Source organism: Uloborus diversus, chromosome 5 (assembly GCF_026930045.1).
Source record: "Uloborus diversus isolate 005 chromosome 5, Udiv.v.3.1, whole genome shotgun sequence".
NCBI classification, from domain to species: Eukaryota; Metazoa; Arthropoda; class Arachnida; order Araneae; family Uloboridae; genus Uloborus; species Uloborus diversus.
In genome coordinates this window covers 22,648,936-22,668,718 of record NC_072735.1, presented here as the reverse complement: position 1 = coordinate 22,668,718, position 19,783 = coordinate 22,648,936, and the positions used below count along the sequence as shown (strand labels likewise).

Here is a 19,783-nt window from a genome sequence, read left to right as displayed (position 1 = left end):
TTCAAAGGATATTTTCAAAATGAACAGAAGATAAATACTGTTCTGCCTTGGTTAGCAATTTTTGTGGAAAAATATTTGAATGTGATCTCTTGAAATTCTTTTGGGCATCAACTGCTAATGAAAATACATAGTTGAAATTTGGGAAATAATTTATCAGTTATCATTCTAAAAAAAAAGTAAAATGGGTGCCCATGAGAAAGACTGGAAATAAAAGAGGCTCTAAATACCAATTCATTTTTAATGAACAAATAGTATTTTTTATAACTTTGAATTTGAAAGCTCAAACTGTAAGTAATTGTGATATTTTTTAAAACTTACAAATTATGGTTTTAGTGAAAATAAAAGGAATTTAATTTTTATTTTAAGTTTTTGAAAAGCTTAATAAATATCAAAATGAAACAATCCAATTTCCAAAACAGATGCAAACAGATCACATTTTTTCAAATTGTATGCTTCAGAAATTTTTAACGAAAAAAAAGAACATTTTTTAAGTAAAATAATTTTGGAATTGCATTTTAAAAAGGGTATGGTGATCAATATAAATAATTACCAAAGTGATCCCAAAATGATCATTAAACTCTTTAGAAATCAAATACCCACACACACACACACACAAAAAAAAAAGTTTTAAAAACAAAAATAGGACGTTTTGAGGATCTTAAAATATAACAGATTGTTTTGGGGGCTCTTTAGATGTATTACAAAATTTATGGCCCTTTTATGACTTAACAATGTGCATATTGGAAATATTTTAACAGGTAATGTCATGTTGCAAAAAACAAATAAATTAGAAATAAAAAATTTTTACTGATAGACAAGGAAAAAAAAAGGAGAAAGAGGAAAAAAAAAACTGAAAAATACAAACATAAATTTTAAATTAAAAAATAATCAAGAGAAGGAAATTCAAGATCAACTTAATTCCTGTCTAAGTATTTCACGTATGTTTTAGAAATCAATAAAGCAGAAAATATTAATTCCACTTACAAATGCAGCTTTTCTAAATATTATAGATTTATCAGCACCACAAGAAATCATCTGAAGCAAGCTTTCACTCTGTACAAATCGAACAGCTGTAATGGAAGATGAATGGTCATCTAATGTTTGTTGGAAGGCATAGTCTTGTTTGACATCAAATACATGGATAAGACGATCACGACTGGCAGATGCAAGGTACCTTTTCTCTTCGCCTGCAAAGAATGACATAAATTAGAGAAAAATATGAAAGAAAATTTCATGTTGGAAAATACTTAAAATAGGTTTACTTACTATCAACAGTAACAGGTTTTGAATACTCCAGGCACAAAACTTCAGAGTCATGAGCTTCTATTTTGCAGAGTTCTTCCACAAATTCTAAATCATGGATGCTGAAATTTACTAATACATGTAATTAACAAAATAATAGCCACAGTTTTGAAGTTGCATAGAAATTAATGAGAGACTAGGTTTAGGATACACATACCGAATATTCCCAGAGCGATCGCCTGAAGCTAAGTGTCTGCCATCAGGACCAATCCTTAAGCACCGGACACCATTTTTGCCGTCATAGGTTGTGTCAACTTTATCATTACTACCACCTGTGATGTAAAATTTAATGTAAAGATACAAAAGCCATTTAGCAACTTTGGAAACATAATATGAAAACAGAAATAATGACGAAACCAATTGGTTTTATTCCAAAACAATGCAATTCAAAAGATACATAAAGATGTAACAAAAAATATTTAGGGATGCATCAGATGTCCAGCAGTGTTATCCAATTCAGTCATTGTACCAGCATGTCAAACAGGATATCTGGTAAGGACGAGGGGAGGAAATTTTCCCACTGTATCTTTCCAGAGAATTTTCAAAAAGAAAAATCTACTTTGTGGTAAATTATATGTATAATGAAAAAAAAAAAAAAATCCATGTTTTCTTTTCTTAATTTCAGCTTCTGCAACAAAGATTATAGGACATAACTCCAACTTTGTACTTTATTTAAGTTTAATTTAAATGTACTAAAGATTTTTATGCATTTTACTTTGTTTGTAATTAATAAGGCATTTCAAAATTTAAATAATAAAACAAAACTTATAGCTCAGTGCCCCCCAAAAAATAAAAGCATAAGTAGCAGCCATAGGCGGATTGGCAAATGTGCTGCCTATAGGTTGAAGCACATCTTCGCTGACAAGCTGAAAGAAATTGCCGCCAAAAAAGTTAAAACAAATTCTTGCCTATAGGCAGAAATAAATATCCATCTATATCCCTATGCAATAACGTATTTCTCAAAAATAAAAGAAATTCACTGAAATTGAGACTGTTTCCAGTGCCCATGGAAAAAAAATTCAATATGCAAAAATTCTCCACCATACGCTAAGCCTAGTCGCCCTATTTAGAGATATGTGACAAAGAAGATTAACTCATCTTAAAAAGTACTATTCTTTCTTATCTCACCATTGCTTGGCATGTTAGATTTTTGTTGAATGTGTAACTACTTTGGTTCATAAAAACAAATGGAAATAACACAAGTTATACTTACTAGCATTTAAATCTGTATCACATAAATAAGAAAGCTCAGGGTCTATGTACAATACTTTGAGTAATTCCTAAAAGAAAAGAAAATGCAAGCTCTAATTATATATTTTACAGCTCTTAATAGGTTTAGGTTCTAAAATACTTTCCTATAAAAACTGAAAGAAGGTAAATATTTTTCCTTTCACTCAAAAAATCTATATATATATAAATGGATGTATGTTTGTGGGTGTGTTTGTTTGTGTGTGTGTGTGTGTGTGTATATGTTCCTCATACAAATCCACAGTTTTAATCGGATTTATTCCAAATTAGGAACAGAGGTAAATTGTTGCTCAAGAATTCATATAGGGTGGTTTTTGGATTTAAAAAAGATTCGAAGAGGTTCAAGTTTATATTTTTAATCATAAAATTGCTCTTTTTGACGTGAACAAATTCTCGTATTGTTATGATTTTGGTCTGAATGTAAAGCTTGTAAAAAATGCCCCAAATGAAGTCTTTTCAAAGGTTAACTGTAATCGTTAAATTTGTAAACCTTAGTTCAAAGCAAATGAAAATGGTTAGCACCATATAACCACCAGGAGATATTTTAAATGCAATCAACACAAAAAGTATCTTTAACAATGGCCGTTAATGCCGATTAGCGTCAAGTGCTGAGCATGTATGGCAAGAAAGCCATTCAAAAATAAATGCTGCTGTTATTTTTTCAATTGTTAAACACATTCATGGTAAATTTTTCCAAAAGAAAAAGTTAATAAAATGAAAAATAAATAATTAACCACACAAATAAAGCTATAACAGAGTTTTTGATAAATGCAAAACTCCCAGCCCATATTCTTTCAACTTGGTTCAGAGATTTTTTTTCTTCCCCCCCCCCTTTTTTTAATACTGATTTTCAAGCTCTACATGCTTTTTAATTTCCCACAATTATTTGAAATGTTCATTGTAGTTAATATGTTTGCAAACTACAGGGAGATAATTATTGTTCAGTAAGTAATAATTCCAAATGCATAAAGATACCTACTGTTTTCTTTCTTTTTTTTTAAGAATGGGCCATTAATGTAGAATATTTAATTTACCCAGAACATGTGGATAGAATTTTAGTTAAAAATATTTTATGCATGAAACATTGATAAAAAAATAAAAATAGATAACAATAGTTAAAAAATAAATTAAATACAGTAACCACCATTTAGGTCAAACACACTAGTGAGAATAAACTTTCATTGAATGTAATAATTCATGAATTAATGAAATACAGATCTTACTCTGCACTTTTTCAATGATGGTGTTCGAAAATTATCCTCTTCTTACATTATCAATTTTTGTATTTTTAAATGATTTTACAATATTTTTTGCCTATTTTACAATAGTTTTAATAAAACAAAATTTAACAACATTTTAGAGTGAAAAACGAGAGTAAAAAAATTTAGAGCAAAAAACATTAGAGTAAAAAATGTATTAAATTTTCAAATTACAGAACTCTCAGCAAACATGTATTCAACATACAGCGCAAACATACACAATCTATTAATACTATACATCACTAATTTTTTCTGTTATAATGTGCATATCAAAAAGGAATAAAAATTAAATGTAAACAACGCATGATCAGTCGTTAAGAATTTTAGGCAACAAAATTTCAATGAACAGAAGTATTTGAGCTTATTTACAGCATTTAAATGATAGTAAGCAGCTAACTATATTGACTAGAGAAAGTTTCAAAGGGGGTCACTGTATTTTATTACTATATACACAGATAAAAGAGTTAGTAAAAGAAAAATGCATTACAGAACTATAAATATTTCTATGGTACAAAGTGTCTTGTTCGATTACTGGTTCCAAATTCCAAAACCGAATAGTGTCATCACTGGAACAGGTTAAAAATGTCTCCTTTGGAAGAATGCACTTGGAACCTTCTGGCAGTTCAGGATAAATCTGTAATAGTAAATATAGAATGAGCACAAACAATGGTAATTTAAAATATGCATGAAGATTTTATCACAGAATTTGAAGCCTACCCCCACTCCCCTGAATACGGCCCAGACTCATCTTACACATTTTGTAGCACCATTCTGGAAGTAGTTATCACTGCTGCATGGACACAATCCTAGAGTTCCAACATTTTCAGTTGTTGGGGTCAGGGGTAGATATAGACAGGGCCGCCCCAAAGGGGAGGGCGAGCGGGGCAATCGCATCAGACTCTAAAAAATGAGGGGCCGCCGCAAGGCGCCCCTCGTTTTGATGGATCACGACGACATTCACACAAAATGAGGGGCGCCTTGCGGTGCCCTTAATTTTGTGTATCATAGATACATAGTCATAGACATACAAAATAGAGAATTATTGCAATGATTCTCTATTTTGTCCTAGGGCCCGAAAATATTTTTCTCTCTCTGTCTCCAAAACATTCGTTTCCTTAGTATCATTGAAGCAGATACAATTTCTGAGATGCCCCTGAGATTCTGCCATTGCATTCAGTGACGTAACCAGAAAAATGTTTTAGGGGGGCATATAAAAAAAACAAAACATTTTGTTTGATCGGACAGGAAAAAAGGTCGAAAGGTGTCCCATCAAAAATTTGAAACTTTTAGCTTTAAAAACGCAATTTCAGCCTTAAAAACGCTATTAAAGGCCATGTTTATTGACGTTAGGGTAAGCCAGGGAGCTCAGAGGCTGTTTCCGATCGATTATTTTTTTAAATGGATTTAAATCAATTCCTTTTCCCTAATCAAGTTTTTTAAACTGAAGTTTCAAAAACGTGGTTGAAACTGAAGTTTCAAAAATGCAACTTTAGACAAACTTTGAAGATTTTATGGATAGGAGGATATGGAGCATTTCTCAGGAAAATTGTTAAATATTATGATTCAAAAAATTTAAGCAATGTTTTACTTTCAGCGGCTATTCCACTTAATATTTTGTAAGTGTCATTTCAAAAACCCATTGCTTGTGATATTAAAGAAAGGCGGCATTGGGACCCTTGCACGAATCTTTTCTTAAAACTCGTCTTAAAATGCAGTTTGTAAGACCATATTTTGAAATATTAGGGCCAGTGATTTTTCAAAATTAGAGCTCGAAAAACGCAATTCTGAGCGATTTTTGATGTTGTATAGTATTTGAGTTTGTTATTGCATTGCCCTCATTAAAAAAAACTCACTCATGCTGTACCTAGTAGTGCAATCTCAACATCTCTTTGAGGTTTTTTGATACCTTTATCGCACACACAATACTTTTGAATATAACATTTTGAAAATGAATGAATTATTTGTAGTATTCCTGTAGCTATGCACACTCTGAATATTGAAGTTTGACATACCTTTTATCACACATTTTTTTTTTGTTAAATTTTATTCATTTTCAGTGAAATAGGTTTAAGATAATGCTTAAAATGAAAAATTGGTTAACACAAAATGATATAGCAGTCTGAACAGCACAAAGTGCAATTTTAATATAAATCTTTTAGTAGAATATTCTTTTAAACTGAGAGAGGAAAAAAAAAAAAAAACAGTACCCTCAGTTTTAGGCAAAATGGTTTTCAAGGTATGTAACTTATCAAACTTACCTCTATTCCCCAAATACAAGCACTGTGGTACATAAATGAATGAGATTTTCCAACTTTTTTTGTGTCCTTGATGTCCCATACATAAAAACTATGATCATTATATACACAGGTAACCTAAGATAATTAAATATTCAAATGTAAGAATAAATACAATATTGAAGTACAAACAACGAAATTAAAAAAAATTTCTATTACTTTTAAAATAGCAAAAATAAAAGAACAATTTATTTACCTTTTTATTAATCTCATCTAAAGCAATGGCTATTGTGTCAGGATATTTAACATTGGTTTGGTGAGATACAATAGATTTGCTGCAAAGAAATAATGAATAAAGTATGAGTGATAAATTTTTATTTTATTGCACACTGCATTTAAAGACTTTTTCCTCATATGTTTTAGACTTTCCTTTTTACTAAATGCTTTAAAGTTATTTTAAAGGCATCAGTTTTAATGATGCCATCAATAATATAGTTTTTATGATTTGACCTAGAGGTAGTGTAATTAATTGCTGAGCTCCTTTGGAGGAAAAGGTTTATCATAGTGGAGCAACATTGGATGTGACATTTCTAGGCAGCTTTTCCAAATTTAATAGTGCTCTCAGAAAAAAATGCTTCCCTGTAAAATTTCTTTTTTTACATCCAACGTTGTCCAAGCTGACCATTCAATTGATGAACTGCCCAGTTAAATTGAACAACCAAGGAAAACTTGATGTCGCATGGTAAAAGTATCTGGGCAATTCCATGAAACTAGAGACATCACAGTAAAAAAAACTTCATTGTATCAATATATTTTTTCTTTTATATGAGGAGAAAAATACTGTATTTTTATAAACCTATGCAAAAAAAAGCTATAAACACATTTTTTGTATGTTTTATAGGCAAATTTGAACAACACTACTCAGTGCTCATGTGTCGCGGCTATAAAAGTTGATCATTTTTTTCACTTGGGAAATAAATTGTTATGTCTACATTCTTATTTTTTTTATTGAAATTTTGTTTACACAGGAAGATATTAGACCAACAAAGAAACTTTTAACTGTTATAATTATCTTTTAACATTTTTTTAAACTAGGCCTCATACTCTCTAATGTAACATCAGTCACAAAATTGTATAAAAGTTTGCATTGCTTAAACAAAAACAAATCCAAGTTAATAAAAAGTCATATTCTCTTTATTTATGACAATATCTGTAACATTACTAGCTTAAATATTTAGAAATAGTTGAATTTAATTATTTAAAACTTATTTAAAATATGTAACATCAGTCACAGTAACATCAGTCACATTTCTCTTTTCGGTAATAAACCTCAAACAAATTGCACAAATGCCATTGATTGCTGCAGAAAGACAAAAAAGGAGGCGAGATAATTGAGAAATAAAGGAAAACATGAAAATTACAAAAAGTAAAATAAAGTAGAAGCTAAAAAGAGGGGACAATAAAAAATAAATAAAATAATTTAAAAAAATCTAGCATAATTACAAAAGTTAATTCAGAATGGAACTAAAAAGGGAAATTAGATGATTAAGTAGAACAAGAGTAGAACAAATTTAATGTGTTAAAGTCTCAGGTTTAAATTATAAGTTGCATTACCCCTCTTCAAAATAATGAAATCTTGGTAAAATCTGTTCGTTATTAAAAGCGCTCTTTGTTATATCTTCACAAAAGAAAACTGCAGCCGTAAAAGAAAAATCCAACATGAAATTTGACAAACATATGCAACTAATTCTGAATGTAATACATTAAAAAAAATTGCTATATCATCAACACAGAAACATTTCTAAATGTCACAGCTTCATGCAAATTTCAGAGCTATCACCATCCAACTTGCACCCATGTTATAAAGAGTTATATTTGAGATAATAGATTTTTTAAAAATTTATAAGCTGCAGCAGGTGTTTAGCAGCAACACTTTTTTTTTTTTTTGCAGTAAATGAGGGAATCACTTCCAGTGAAATTGTTGAATGCAACTGGAGAACAGGTTCTTGAAGGGTATCACTAATAATTGTATCACGAGAAGTTAGATGCATTGAAATTAAGAACTAAGAGTATTTAGTGACTGTCAGGATTCAAGCAGAAAGACATTGGAAATAGCCTGTCAATGTGAATGAAATTTTTTATTCACATGAGAAAGGAATAAAATATTTAGCGCACTAGATGTAATAAATGCAAGAGGACTTTTTATTTTATGAAATACATAAAAAATATATCTTGCAAAACTTTATATATGTACTTTTCTTGTAATTTAAATACAATTTTAAACAAAACATGTGCTAATTTCAATTTTAAGGAGAAATAATTTATAATTGCAGCAATTTATTGTAAATGATTATATTGTAAATCAGTCACAAAATCTTTGTATCATCAGCCAATAAAACAAAGTGTTTTCATCAGGCCTAAAATCTCTACTTTAAAGGGGAAAAATCTGTTTAGATTTTGCGTTATTAGTTTGAAGAGAATTTAAAATTGTATATAAGTCAATTTTCTCAATGTCTCTTCTGCGTAACATCAGTCACGTTTTTTTATTCCCTTTTATTTCACACAAAAAAATTTCCTCAAGTCTGAAAACAAGTGTGAGGGCAGTGATGTACCATATCATGATATTTTAGATCAATTTCAAAAGAAACAAAATTTAATTTCAAGACAGTGCTGAATTTGTAAGTGGAAAATAGAGTCAAATTGTAACGTCAGTCACCGTGGACAGACCCATATGCATATTGAGGCATTGAAAATCAACTTTTATGAGAATGAAAGGAAAAAATAAAGATAACCATGAAGAATAATTTATTCCAAAAAAAGAAGACAAGTAATAAATTGCAGAATCAAATCATGCAAATGTACATAATTACAATAAATGAAATTATTTTCAAAATGCTCTTTTTTTATAAACAGAGCCAGAAGATGGAAAATAAAATAAGAGGAAATATGATTGATCTTGCAGCATAGAAACATGAAAGAAGAAAAATGTTTAAAAAAGTAGTATTTTATAAGTAAGCATTTTCATCTATTGCACTATAAAAAAGATATATTTTTTACTCAAAGGTTACTTAATCCTCATGACCGGTGAGACAAAATTATGCAATAAATTTAAAAAGAAAAATGAGGAAAATGTTTAAAAACCATACTACAAAGCAAAAGAAAAAACAACAGTGGAAACTCATGTATCCACAGAAGAATAAAATAGGCTTGAATGACAATAAAATGGCAAATGTGTCTTACATTTTTCCTTACTTATATGACAAAATATGCAATTATCTTATTCATCAAATATGCATTATCTTGAAAGATTAATGCATTTTTAAAATAGAAAAATGAGCCCACATGAAACACTAGCAACTTGGAACTAACCTAAAAGCAGATCTAAAGTTGTCAGCAGAAATGTATGCCAGTAATGTAAAAATTGAGTTAAAAATGTTTGAAATTTCAAATTTTATAGTGATCAATAGATCAACAATATTCCAGGTATAAATAACACAGACATTGTTTGAGCATTTCATTACATATAACACAACTTTTTGAAAATTTATAGTTGTATAAATGATTTTTATAAATAAAATAAAATAATCTAATTTCAATGATTTCTAAATTTTATGCAATTTTTGATATCAATTACTGAGTATATAGTAGTTGACAAGATGTACATAGGGAAATACTTTGGTCAGTTTATAATTAAGTCTAAGAAAATCTGTATCTCATTTTTCTTCCTTGAAACAACATCAAAACCTTTCATGACTATTAATCCCTTCTAAAATATATTTATGATATATTTTGCTTTATATTCTATAAATACATAATATGCTAAAGTTATTGCAAATTTATCTTATATATATATATATATTTCTAAAATGACTTACCTTCCAACTAAACCTTTAGCAACATCAACTCCTAAAGGATGAGGTCTTGGCAGTGTAGAAATAAAATTTAGATTAAAAGGACTAAAACATCTTATCACACCTTCAGCACACCCAATAATTATTAAATTTTCTCCTACGGAAATACTGTTGGCACTAGTTGTCTAAAAAAGAAAGAAAAAAGAGACATTGAAATTAAAATTGATTTAATAAGTTGGCATTAAAAAAACATGTTAAGATTTTCACAATGAGTTTAAAAAAAAAACTATAAAATTATTCATCAAAAAAATAACAATAATAAACTAGTATGTTGTGGCCATCACGAAACTTTCTTCTATATCTTTCTTGTGAATTCTGATCAATCCCTATGCTTGAAAAGAATGCAATATTCCCAGCAAAAAAAAAAAAAAAAAAAACTTGACGACCGTCCGAATTCCTGAATTCCCGCAAAAGCAAAGCAAAGAACGACTTGAAAGTTATTTTAAAAGCCTTGCTTGAATTAATTAGATGTTTTATTTGTTAACAAACATAAAATGGCAACAGTTATTAATTTTAAATCATTGCGATAACATTTCCGATTATCTCCCGAAAATTAAAATCACGTGAAATAAGCAGACGAGAATATTGTAATTTATCTTTCTTATTGTTGCATTTATAAAGCTATTTTTATTAACACAAAAAAAAAAAAAAAAAATCAGACCCCCATGGAGCGATTGGCGCCAAAATTGAAACAACGCCTATTTACAAATAGATTCACATTTATTCCAAATTTCATCCAGAACGTAGCATTACTTCTTGAGAAATGGCACTCACAATGAAAAAAAAGAACATTCGATTGCGCCACCCCCTTTTCAGCTTTTGACACCAAAATAAAATCAGCTCTTATACCCACTAAGGTCTACTTGCCGATAAATTTTTCTTTCATTCCGTTCATTATTTCTTGAGATACAGCAGTCACAATTGACGACAAAAAACGTTCTATAGCTCAACCCCCGTTTGAGTTATTGCCACCAAAATTGAATCAGCACCTGTTCCTGTTAATGGCAACATATGGTCCAAATTTTGTTTGATTCCGCCAGTTACTTCCTGAGGAATAGCAAGCACGCGCAACTCAAAAAACGTCCCATTGCTCCACCCCCCTTGGAGGAATTCGCGCCAAAAACCAATGGGTACAAGTTCACATAGGGGCACATATGTGTACCAAATTTCGTTCGATTTCGTGCAGTAGTTTTTGCTGTAGAGCGGCCACAAAAAACTGGTCACACACAGACGTGACACACACACATACACACATACATACAGACAGACATTTTCCAAAAATAGTCGAAATGGACTCAGCACACCTCAAAACGTTCAAATCCGTCAAAATTCGAAATTCGAAAATTTGCACGAATCCAATACTTTCTTCTATATATTAGATATAGAAGAAAGTACAAAACACATATAAAAGAGCATACTCCCTGTTTACTGTTCCACACAATCACCAAATCTATTTAGGTATTTATCTGACTGTACAATCAACTTGTTTTACCCAGGTTGGTAGAGATCATACCCCTGCCCCCTGCCCCTTTCAGTCAGATTTGGGAGCTTTTTACGAACACTATGTGAATAGAACCTTATTCCGGATAAATGACCCTACTTGATACTTACGTTGTAACCAAAAGGATTAACTGTCTAGGGCACTTATATTTAGCAAAACAGATTGAAGTGCTCATTTTGCTTGCTGAAGAACCTACAGCTTAAAGTGGGATTCAAAACACAAGGAAGAGAAGTGCTATAGTAAGTACCAGTGCTGTAACTATGGGTGACAAAGTGATCCTTCAATTTTGGGTCACAGAGCTTATACTTACTTGGTTCCAAATCTGGGTTGTATTTTAGGTGATTCCATACTTTACACTTGAACTTTTACAGCACCTCTTGAGCATTGAGAACAGTACAGGGCCTTGAATTGTATTGCTGGCGAATGACACTATCGCTGAATAGGGCATTTAGAGCCTAAGAAGCAAGTCGCCTCTAAGCGAGACCGCTTTTCAAAATGTTCTGCCATTGCAACGAGTCGGCTAACTTTCACAACTTCCCCACACAATTATTGTGATACAAGAAGCCTCATCTTTATCTTATGTATTGTGAAAGGAAAAAGATAGTTCCTTCACAGTAATTACTTTTCCTATGCTTGTAATTTTTTTCCCTGGATCACCCACCACAGTTACTTATTTACATATAACATAAAACTAACTTTAAGGAGTCATAAAATTCAAATCCATTTTTAGATATCTGCTTGTATTAAACAACAGTTTAGTATAAACTACTGCTTAAAATTAGATTTTTTAGTAGAAAATAACTGTTTACATAGCTAAACATAAAAAATCTGAAATTATTTGGTATGGATGTAAAAACACCCATTACTATCAGAAGTTCAACATAGATTCATACACTATTGAAATGTTTAATATTTATTTTATTTTTGTTTTTCAATGATTTTTCTTTTCTTTTTACCCATTTAGATAATGTTAGCTTTAAGATTCTTAACCTCTTTTTGTATTATATGCATTTCATAACTATTTCGCTAACAGAGCATATTAGCAATGGTTTGTTTGCAATCTATATCCACCTTGGCACTATCTTTTTACTTTATTTTTTTTTTTTTTGAAATAGTGAGTAGTAAAAATAATGGAGTAGGAAAAATAAATTTTGTTTTCCACTAATCTTTAGTTAAAAGCTGAGTATATGTATCTATGTATCTATGTCCAAGTTACTTCATCCGAACAACAGTGAACTGACTATCGAACCAGGCATCGATGGATTCGTAATCTTCTCGTCTTTATGCTTGGCTATTTAACATAATTCTCTAATAATAATTAGAGGAGACTTTAATTAAAAACTATTAATTTCAACATAACACGCTTAAATTTCAACATAAAATTTCTATTTTTCAAAGGCTTCAAAGTAATTAAAGCTGCAAAAAAAAAAAAAAAAAAAAAAAAATTGCATTAAGAATAAAATAATACTGATGCCAACACAAGGAAAGAATATAAAATACTAGCAAAGCAAGCTGACAGATTTTAAACTCAATGGTTAATCAAACACGTGCTTTAAGCAATGCGAACAATTTCATTACTTCATATCAAATATTTCACTACTTTATAAATGCCAACATTTCACAAAATAATGTCCCCAAAACTACTTTTAAGGAGTGAAAATATGATTAGAATAACAAAACAAATGAATTATTGCAAGTATATACAAAATTATTTAAGAAAAGCTGAAAAAAACACAATTACTCTAATAATTTTAACACCTCTGTAATAATAATAAAAGAAAATATGCTGAGGACAAAGTTTTTTAAGCAAAAACATGAAGGACTTTTTAGAAATATGCATAGATTAAAAAATATACACAAAAACTTTCATCAAAATACTTTTTATCAATGAGAAGTACATCATAAGAGTACATTAATTCCAAAAACTTACTCTTAATTCTACCCATTTGTCTAGAAGTCGACGACTATTAAATTCACAAAGAAGACCGGATTTGGTAATAGCATAAGTACTATCTACCATATCTCCTATGCCACAAGCTACATCACAGAAATAATTATTTCGTTGATCTCCCAAAATAGCAGATCGACCCATCAATGGCACAGGTTCCAATTTATACTAAAATAAATAAATAAATAAAAATTAATTAAGGACACTCACATTAACAAAAAAATTTGCAGAATCTATGAGCCAGATTTTTTGTGTGTGAAACACAGAAATAGCAAACCATTTTATGATAAAATGATAAAAAACTTTCATATAAAGGGAACGTCTTAATGCAAAAAAAAGAAAAAAGGGTTTCTAAACTAAAAATTTTACTTTACAAACGTCAAACATTAGTGTTTAAGCCATAATTTCACGAGGTCATAGATCCATTCAACAGGTAGCTCATGTACTCCATAACTGCAGGTGGTTAACACAGAGAATTATACAAAATAAAATGTATTTTCAATACTGTAGTTGAGGTACAAAAAACTAGTTAAATGTCAGATCTTTGAAAATAAAATATAAGAATCATAGTGACAAGAAACAACATAATCTGGGAAAAATACAAATAAAAAAATAATCATGGACTAACTTTGGTGGAGCGAGAATATTCCAGATACCAGAACTTTACATGTCTATTTCCTACAGTAACAAAATAATTTCCATTTGATGCAAATGATAATGCTTTAACCTGAAAAGAAAAGTCATAATTTAAAAAATGCTGCACAGTTAAAAAAAAAAGATAGTTAACTACTGCAATCAAACAGCCAACAGAAACAAATAAGTAATTTTTTTTCTCTCTCTTGAGGGTCATTCTTCAAAAAGTGTAAAACTTTTCTGTCACATGCCTTTTACTGTAAAACTTTTAAGGAACAATTCATTTAACAATGCTTATTAATTTCATCAAAAATATATGTATTTAAACCTGCCAACAACTTTTTAATGATAATTTTTATTTTAATATATTTTTGGTTCAAAATATGTGAATTCTCATCTTCGTGGCATGTCACACACCTTGTGTAACTGTTTATGTTGCTTAATAACTTGTTTAGTTAAAAGTATATACTTTTTTATTTATTATTCCTTTCACAAGTGTCCCCAAAAACTAATTGTTTAATATTGTGTTTTAGATCATTTTAGTAGGATAAGTTATGTCACACAATAAGTTCTCACCTCCTTTACCTAAACATAAAGCGCCATTTCTCATTACCACATGGCAGTAATGACATGGCATTTTATTTTCCATGATACAAGGGAGCCCCATTGTTTATTTTCAGTCATAAAGAAGTTGTGAGATTTTTGTCGAAAAACAAGAAGATAGATTTTGTTTGAAAAACTGAGTTGGTTATTGTGAACTCTCACCTCTGAGAACTTGAATTTCAGGGATATGAACTAATGTAAAAAAAAAAGAAGTGAACATGTTTTTATATTTTTATATTTTTAACATGTGCTGATTGTAGCAACGAAGAAAAACAAATTTCCATGAAAAATGTATCCATTAGGCCTATATTAATGGAAAATTCCTCACATCCATGACAGATCTTATCAATGTCATTATTTTCGAGGTGAAAATAAATGATGGAGGGGAAAAACATCAATATTACGCATTCTACCAAAATTATAAATTGCCAGTATATTTACAAATTTACATTTGAATCTTTAAAAATTCATGCTGGTAAAACAAAAAAAAAGAAAGAGGGAAAAAAGGAGAGAAAAGTAATGATTTTTAATACATTAACTGTAAAAACTTTCGTAAAAAAATAAAAATAAATTAAAAAAAATAAATAAAAAAACTAGAAACAAATGAAACACAAACATCTGAAAACTCAGACAACCAGTTTTGAAAGTTTGTCTCTTTGAAGAACTAAAAACAATGGTGAAAGAAGATAAAATGCAATAAAATTAAAACGCATCAAATTTTTCCATCATACTTTTTGTTACATATCTGCTGCTAGAGTTCTAAATTAAAAGGTTGCTTAAACCTCTACATTCAGTTGAAAAATAGATAATTTCTTGTTTTAGTTTCCAAAAAAGAAACTTAAACTACATTGAGGCCCGGATCTACATACCTGTGGTTGGGTATTTCCTTAAGGGGTCCAATGGCCCAAGAAATTGAAAGAGGAAGAGAGAGAGAGAGAGAGAGAGAGAAAAAATCGGGGGAAAAAATAGCACTAAGACTAATTAATGTTGCAACTATACACTAGCAACCTCTGGGTAGGGGCTCTAAAGATTTTGTAGCACAGGGGCCTCAAAATTTATAGATCTGTGCCTGACTACATTGTTTCTAAGTAAACTGCATTGGGACTTGGAAGTTGTTTCATAAAAACATGAGTGTTCTTAAATTTGATATTGACCTATAAATTTGAAGTAAAAGAGAACATCATCTGCAAGACGCAAAATTGATTTTGAAAAAAAATGTTCATAAGTATCAGTTCTTCACTTATTTAGGGAAAAAAAAACAGCCGATGAAGTTACTACCTAGCCATGTGACAGTCAATATTTAAGAAAATATGTTTTAATAAAAATACCAGTATGGTTTCATAAAAGTACCTACCTTACATGAAACTTTGTTTGAGGCTACTTTTACATTGCTTTTCCAGTCCCACACATTCACAATCATGTCATGCTGAGAGCCAACAGAAACAACATACTTTAGGTTGGGAGAAAAAGCCTGAAATTAGAATTAAAAAATTATTTAAACCCCCAAACACAAGATGTTTCTGTTTTCTTTGGGACAATGAAAATAAAATACTAGAGAACAAAACTTAATTTTTTTGTGTAAAATTCAGAAATTAATTTTTGAAAAGTAAAAAATAAAAGAAGCAAAATTTTTGTTATACATGCTTGTAAACGATGCAAAACATAAAAGTTCCAGATGTGGATTTGTTTTAGCTTTAGCAGTTAGACATAAGGTTTGACTGTGGGGATTTTTTATTTAAAATCAAATCAGGTCAAAATAAATAACATCATTAATACATACAATAAAATATGCAGTATTTGTCTTTTGAAGTAAAAACTTTGTTTGGAGAAATCTTTGGTAGGAGAAAAAACCATAACTTTGTGTCACCGACCAGGGACGGCATTTCAGCATTTCGTTTGGGGGGTCGAGTTTCTTGAACATGAATTTCCTCAGTACGGTATAAAATTAAATATTGGTTAACAGGAAGGAATAATAAAATGGTTTTAATGTTAAGAAAAATTAGGCTTGTTAAGAACAATTAAAATTTTAGCGACCAAAGCTTCAAATTTATTTTGTAACAATTTATCTCACAAACTATCTCGGTACTAGTTTTTATTTTTTAGTAAAGTTTTAGTCTGCTATTCTTGGGGTCAGGAAGAACAGAAAATTTTGTAACTATATTTACTCAATATCCAGTGTTTTGCTTTATTTTCAGTACAGCTAAAGATGGAGATCTCTCTAGCCACATTTCGCTTCGAAAGTAATTCTCTAACCTCCTGAGACACAAAAGTCATCTTTAAAATGACTGACCAGATTGAACTAGACCAAAAACAATGGAAGCAAGAAAGTTATGTTAAAAAACACACTTCCTTTAGATTTTTCTTTAAAATAACCAAGAAAGCTTTTTAAATTGGGCTAGTATTTATTTTGCGTCATTAAAAAATATAGTCGTAATTCACAAAACAATTACTCTTCCCTCATGCGTTAAATTTTTCTTGTAAGTGCAGTGGCACAGCAAGGGGGGGGGGGGGTGAAAACACCCCCAGAGTCATTGGTTTTAACATAAACGCAAATTCTAATTCAGTAGCTTATGCATATGGAAGGGCTGTTTTGATCAAAAAATTCCCTTCAGAATGTATTTTTCATCCAAAAAAACCCTCCAGAAGGTATTTTTGATCAAAAAAAAAAAAAGCCCTCCAGGAGGAATTTCTGGCTGCGCTAGTGTATAAGAGCAATATTTTCTTTTTCGTTTTCTATAATCAACCTACATAATATTGAACTTAAGACCAAAGAGAAATGTATATCATCAAATCCTGCCTCAATTTCTTGAGAAACTAAATTGATTATTATATTCAAAATATTAATTTAATAACTTGACTACAACTTCATATGGGTTTTGCCACCTCTTCTACATTGGCATACAATAAAAACTGTTATAAAAAGTTCTGCCACAAAGTTCCACACTTGGTTCAAGCATGCATTAGTGCGAAAATTACAAAGAGTTTCAATTGTCAATCTAATAATTGATATTGAAATTTTCATGATAGAGTGTAGCATTGTTCAGAAAATGCTCCGCAGGAAATAAAGTAAACAAAAATTCAAACAAAGTCATACATATTAAAATGACATTAGATTTTCTATCATTGAGGCGGTCGCTTTCCAGTAATTCTTCCAGGGAGTTTTAATAGGTTTAACTCTTGAATACCATTTGTATCACTCAGAGAGTGTCAAGTAAAGAGCCTGAAGATATATTTGTTGATGTGAAAGTATCTTTTGATGTGGGAAGTTTTTCAAAAAGAGCATATACCTTTACAAAAAGTTTCTATGAAAGCATATAATGTATTGAATTGCTAAAATGTGTTTCAAGTATACAGAGAAACAATGAACACTTACTAGCTAAACATTAAGTTATAATATGAGCATTAAATTTATGTAAAATGACATGGCCTTTACGTGTAAAAATTGCGCTGTCTCAACACTGTACGGGTATCTCATACAAGATGCACCATCATAGCATAGATTACACAATTTTAAATATTCAATCCATATGAAGAGATTACTTCTTTAGTTAAGGCAAACCATTATTCTCCATCAGTTTTTTCTGTTCTGAAAATGCAGGCAAATGATTTCTAAGTTATCTAAATTTAATTTAACCTTTTAATTATTTTTAGGGAAAAATTTGGGGGGGGGGGGAGGCAACCGCCCCCTTTGAACCCCCCCTATTTGCCGCCCCTGTCACCGACATCCATATGCTAATGTTTCATAGTGGGGGGAGGGGCTAGGGGAGAAATAAGAAGAAGAATTTAAAACTTATATGTAAATAAAGTTAGAAATTTAAATTCAATGCTGAACTTAAGCAAGCCCCCCATAGAATAATAAATTATATACCATGCAAAATCTACAAAAAAAAAAAAAAAAAAGTACATTTCATACTCAGGTCAGGTAACATCAAAAAAATTAACAGGTTTGAGTATACCCATGTAATGATGGAGAAAAATAATGTTATTAGATTTTTCTGATCATTAGTTTTTTGTGTGAGGCCACCTAAAGTACTAAAAAAACTAACCTAAAGTACTGGAAAAACTTGAAGTTTGTGTACTTACAAAAATTCATTTTTCTCAGCTCCTATTAGCAGGGGCGTAGCTAAGGGGGGGGGGGGTTTTGGGGACAAACCCCCCCCCGAAAAGTTAGTCTCAAAAAAAAAAGAGAAAAAGAAGAGAGAAGAGAAAGGAAAAAATTCCAAGCGATTACACACACACACACACGCACATATATATATATATATATATATATATATATATATGTATATATATAAAAGAAGTAACACCCCCCCCCCCCCCGAAAGTCGGGTCTAGCTACGCCACTGCCTATTAGAGCTAAAGAGTTTTACTAGGAGTCACTTTGAAGGTCCTGGAATAGGCTTTCGTATGACACATCACTTGACAAGGTCGACTTAGAAGCAAAACTTACAAACAGCATTCACTTACATGCAAGCATATTAGGGTGGTCCTTATTTATATGGGAAATTTTTTTTTCGGAATTCAACAAGTGACGCCCCCTAGTTTTGTGACACTATAACAAAAAGTAATCGGTGCAAAATTTGAACTCGATCGGTCAATAATAACACGTGCCCCTAGGACATTGAACTTTAACACTTTTGATAATTTTCTCATAAATCTTCGAGTTTATACTTCAGACCCCGTACATCGTTTCTCCTATGTTTGCAAAATATTTTTACAGCGAGGTAGCACTAAAATTAATCTTTTTAATTACTTCATATCGTTTAAAGATTTTACATTGAATACGAATGAAACAGTGCTTTAGAAACTTTACCTTAATCGTACGCTTTTCTCAATGTATCTCAATCGTGTGCATTTTTTTCCCGATAGTCTTGGACTGTCTGTAAAATACTAAATTGCTTTTATGATTCATATTTCGTAAATTAATTGTGAAATTCTTCGATTAATTGTGCTCCTCTTTCGGTTGTATCATTCAAAACTTTCAGCATTTTAACGATATCTCTTCCCTTTAAATAGCTTCCTTCATTTTGCCATGAATCAGGATCAAATAGAAAACATCTTTTGGTATTTGTAACTTATCAAACAGTTTTATTGACTTGTAATTCATTCTATGAAGAGGAAATTCTTTACTAAGAAAGTATTCC

At 30.5% G+C, this 19,783-nt stretch overlaps 1 protein-coding gene across 1 annotated transcript in view; it reads right to left on the bottom strand.

Moving 5' to 3' along the window:
* The window catches only part of LOC129222487 (mitogen-activated protein kinase-binding protein 1-like), a 122,658-nt gene that overhangs the window by 26,968 nt on the left and 75,907 nt on the right, over positions 1-19,783 (bottom strand). The window contains 11 exon segments of the mRNA XM_054857001.1: positions 985-1,187; positions 1,267-1,364; positions 1,460-1,574; positions 2,516-2,582; positions 4,297-4,443; positions 6,068-6,181; positions 6,300-6,378; positions 9,919-10,079; positions 13,386-13,571; positions 14,032-14,130; positions 15,994-16,110. Of these exon segments, the coding sequence (XP_054712976.1) occupies positions 985-1,187; positions 1,267-1,364; positions 1,460-1,574; positions 2,516-2,582; positions 4,297-4,443; positions 6,068-6,181; positions 6,300-6,378; positions 9,919-10,079; positions 13,386-13,571; positions 14,032-14,130; positions 15,994-16,110 (1,386 nt within the window).